This window comes from Phalaenopsis equestris, unplaced genomic scaffold, assembly GCF_001263595.1.
Source record: "Phalaenopsis equestris unplaced genomic scaffold, ASM126359v1 Scaffold001079, whole genome shotgun sequence".
Taxonomy (NCBI): Eukaryota; Viridiplantae; Streptophyta; class Magnoliopsida; order Asparagales; family Orchidaceae; genus Phalaenopsis; species Phalaenopsis equestris.
In genome coordinates, this window is record NW_018165518.1 from 214,503 (window position 1) to 217,700 (window position 3,198).

The 3,198-nt window shown below is 32.9% G+C and overlaps 1 protein-coding gene across 2 annotated transcripts in view; it reads left to right on the top strand.

Annotated features, from left to right (window-relative positions):
* Positions 1 to 3,198, top strand: part of LOC110033021 (probable inactive leucine-rich repeat receptor-like protein kinase At3g03770) — a 23,176-nt gene that overhangs the window by 13,782 nt on the left and 6,196 nt on the right. For both annotated transcript variants that reach the window (XM_020736854.1, XM_020736853.1), the window contains exons 6-7: positions 929 to 975; positions 1,869 to 1,980. In XM_020736854.1, the coding sequence (XP_020592513.1) occupies positions 929 to 975; positions 1,869 to 1,980 (159 nt within the window). The remainder of the gene's footprint in view (positions 1 to 928; positions 976 to 1,868; positions 1,981 to 3,198) is intronic.

Genomic DNA, 3,198 nt, shown 5'->3' on the forward strand with positions numbered 1-3,198 from the left:
AAGCTAGTCAAGTTTATTCATTTATCAAAAGAATATTTATAAAAAATTTTAAACTTATTTTATTACTTCATTAAATGATTATAAATGAGCTCTAAGCAAATCAATCTACTAGTTTGTTGGTAATTAGTTAATTTGTAGCATACGTGTGACTAAGGCATTTTTTTTAGGCAGCTTGAGGCTTTCATATGGTTACTTTGGTAAATTATTTTTCTTTTCAAATTTCTTCTCTTATTTTTAGTCTGATAGTGTTCATAATTTTGTTCAGAATTGTTATTACTAAGTTTCCAATTGCGACGAATAAATAACAATTATTGTCAATTTTCTGTGGTTTGAATTTATTGTTGATTTCCTTGGATTTATTAGATCACTGCATTGTTATTTGGATTCGTCTTTGCTAGTTTGCACCTACATGAAGCAAGTTTTGCAAATTTATTGGTATTTGATTTGTGAATCCTATATTTTTTTATATAATCTACAAAAATTTCATATCTTAAACTATTGCGAATCATCAGGGCAATTTAAAAAAAAAAGGAGAATCAATTCTTTTTGGAACGAAACAATGTTTCTAGAAAGCATGCATGTTTGACTTCTTCATAAGCATCATTTTTTAGCTTTCGTACAACCGAATCTTTCCTCGTAACAACTGACTTAACTTCTACCAAAAGACTTAAAAACCTAGTTCTTATCTGAAATACATAATCAATCAATAAAATCATACTAAACAGGGCCTTAAACCTTGAGCCTCGTAACAACTGACTTAACTTCTACCAAAAGACTTAAAAACCTAGTTCTTATCTGAAATACATAATCAATCAATAAAATCATACTAAACAGGGCCTTAAACCTTGAGCCCTTCATAAACAAGTGTTTAGCATTCAAGAAATGTATTATATAGCATGACCTTATGACAGTGAGTTTTGGTTTGCAGGCTAGGGCTGAAGGGCAGAGAGCCATCCAAAGCAAATACATAGCATCGTGAGTCAGCTATCTTATTTATTTCTCTCTGAATACTGATTCAGTACACGATTACTTTCTTCTTTTCCTATGAATTCAGTAATATATGAGATAAATTAATTCATAAAAATTGCTTTTAATAAATAAGAGTTGTAACTTCAACTCCAACAAGAACAGTGATGGGGCGATTAAATGATTACACATTTTTATCAGAAAAAATAAGTTTTCATTTTAAAAGAATGGAATTATAAGATTTTGCTCTTGAGAATTAGAAATGAACTTTTCTTTGCCAGATCCCATTAGCACTATCATAGAGACTGCTACTGTGCAGCAAATCTACGGCTATGTTTTTACTACTAAAATTTAACATGATAAGGTTAAAACTTAGGGTCTGTTTGTGATAATTTTTATCTTTTCTTTTTCTTTTTAAATTTTTATTTCCTTTGCTTTCAACATATTTTTAGAAACCTCAGAACTATTTTTAGGTGTTTTGAGTGTTTTTAAAAATAAGTTGATTTTTTTTTCAACATACTGAACATGATTTATTTCAAATCAAAATATAAATAAAATAAAATAAATGAAATGAAACAAAAACCAAATTTGGTCCTGAACGGCCTCTTATTTTTTTAATTTTGGATTGAAACTGAGGTGGGAAAACTGTATAAAAATGGAAATGATTGTTGTATATGAAATATTTCTCTTGTGAAAACAGCATATTTATTGTATAATGAAAAGAGGGGGTAATACAATAACAAATTGGATTATACTATTGGGTGCTCATTTATTTGGTTAAAGCATTTTTTATATTCTCCTAATGAAGATGATGAAGCTTTTTATCAATCAATTATGGCTTTTTATATTATCTCATAGCTTTTTTTAAGTATTCATGCAATATTTTTAATGTTAATAAACAGGGAAGGATTACACTTGGAGGATGACGTTTATTCTTTTGGCTTAATCTTACTTGAAGCACTTCTTGGACTACGAAGATCTGAAAAAGGGGGAGCATTTCTTCCATATGAAATGGTATGCCTAAATAGGAATTTTAAAATAAAAGCTGAAACTTTTGGGCCCCCAAAAGGCAAGGAATTATACTATTTATTAACTATCCAGACATCCTATTTTGCATGAACATAAAGTCCGTGAAGCAAGTCCTGGACCTTGTGATTTAGGATTTGTTTTGATTGTTATAAGGGCAATTGTGCTTTGTTATTTTACATGATTGGTTGTGTTTTGTAGATACAAGTGGACCGTCAATAGAATAGTTGAAAGAATAATAATGAAAAGGCAAATGATAAACACTAAGTCAGTTCCTACCAACTTAATACCACTAAAAATTGCATACTCTAACTTTCGAAGTTGAGAGACTGTGTCACCAGACGACCCCCCTTGTTACTATCCAGCGAAATTAATTCGCAAGTCGGTCACAACCAGAAAATATTACTAGTGCCACGGGTTTGACATGTTGAAGCAGAATACACAACCAGGGGAATAATCTACTTCACTGAGTAGGGCGTCATCGAAAATTTGGTTAAAGGCATTGTAGACACTGAAGAGCAATTCGAATGAAAATTTTCATCCGATGATGTTTTTCCCCATGGAACACTTTTGTTCGTTGATATATCCAATGCCTTTCCTCCATGTGATTGAAAGGAACATGTGACTTTTGATGAGATTGTGGTTCCTACATTTCTAGAAGATGGGAAATTTTTTGTTGAGACATAAAGATCGCTTAGACCGGAAGATGTCAGAATTTAATATTTTAGTGGATGGTCTTAGTAACGAGCAATTGATAGCATCACCAGACAAAAGGTTCTCCAAAAGTTCAAAAATTAGAGGGAAAACTTGAAAATTAATAAGAATAATCCATCAACGAAACTCTTAGAAATTCTCAACCTCGCTGAGGCCCAACTTGTCATAGATGAGAAACATATGAGATATTTACTTGTTCGGAATTTGACTCGGGAAAACCTACGTAGTGGTGTACTTCGGTTCAGATTATGCTAAACCAAAACAGATTGATAGGGAGGTATGTTCATGAGTGGGAAAAGCTCCTCAAAAGTTTTGGAAGCCAGCGCAATCCCCAACGAGATCCAGGAATGGTTGGAGAGAACCAGAAGCTTCGACGAATAAGTTTGAAGCTCCCTTAACCTCAGAAGACTGACGCGGGTGTTGGGGAGGATCGACTTAGGGTTCACTCCAACTTGGCTGGACCAGCCGGTCCCCCAGGGGGGGGGGTGCCTT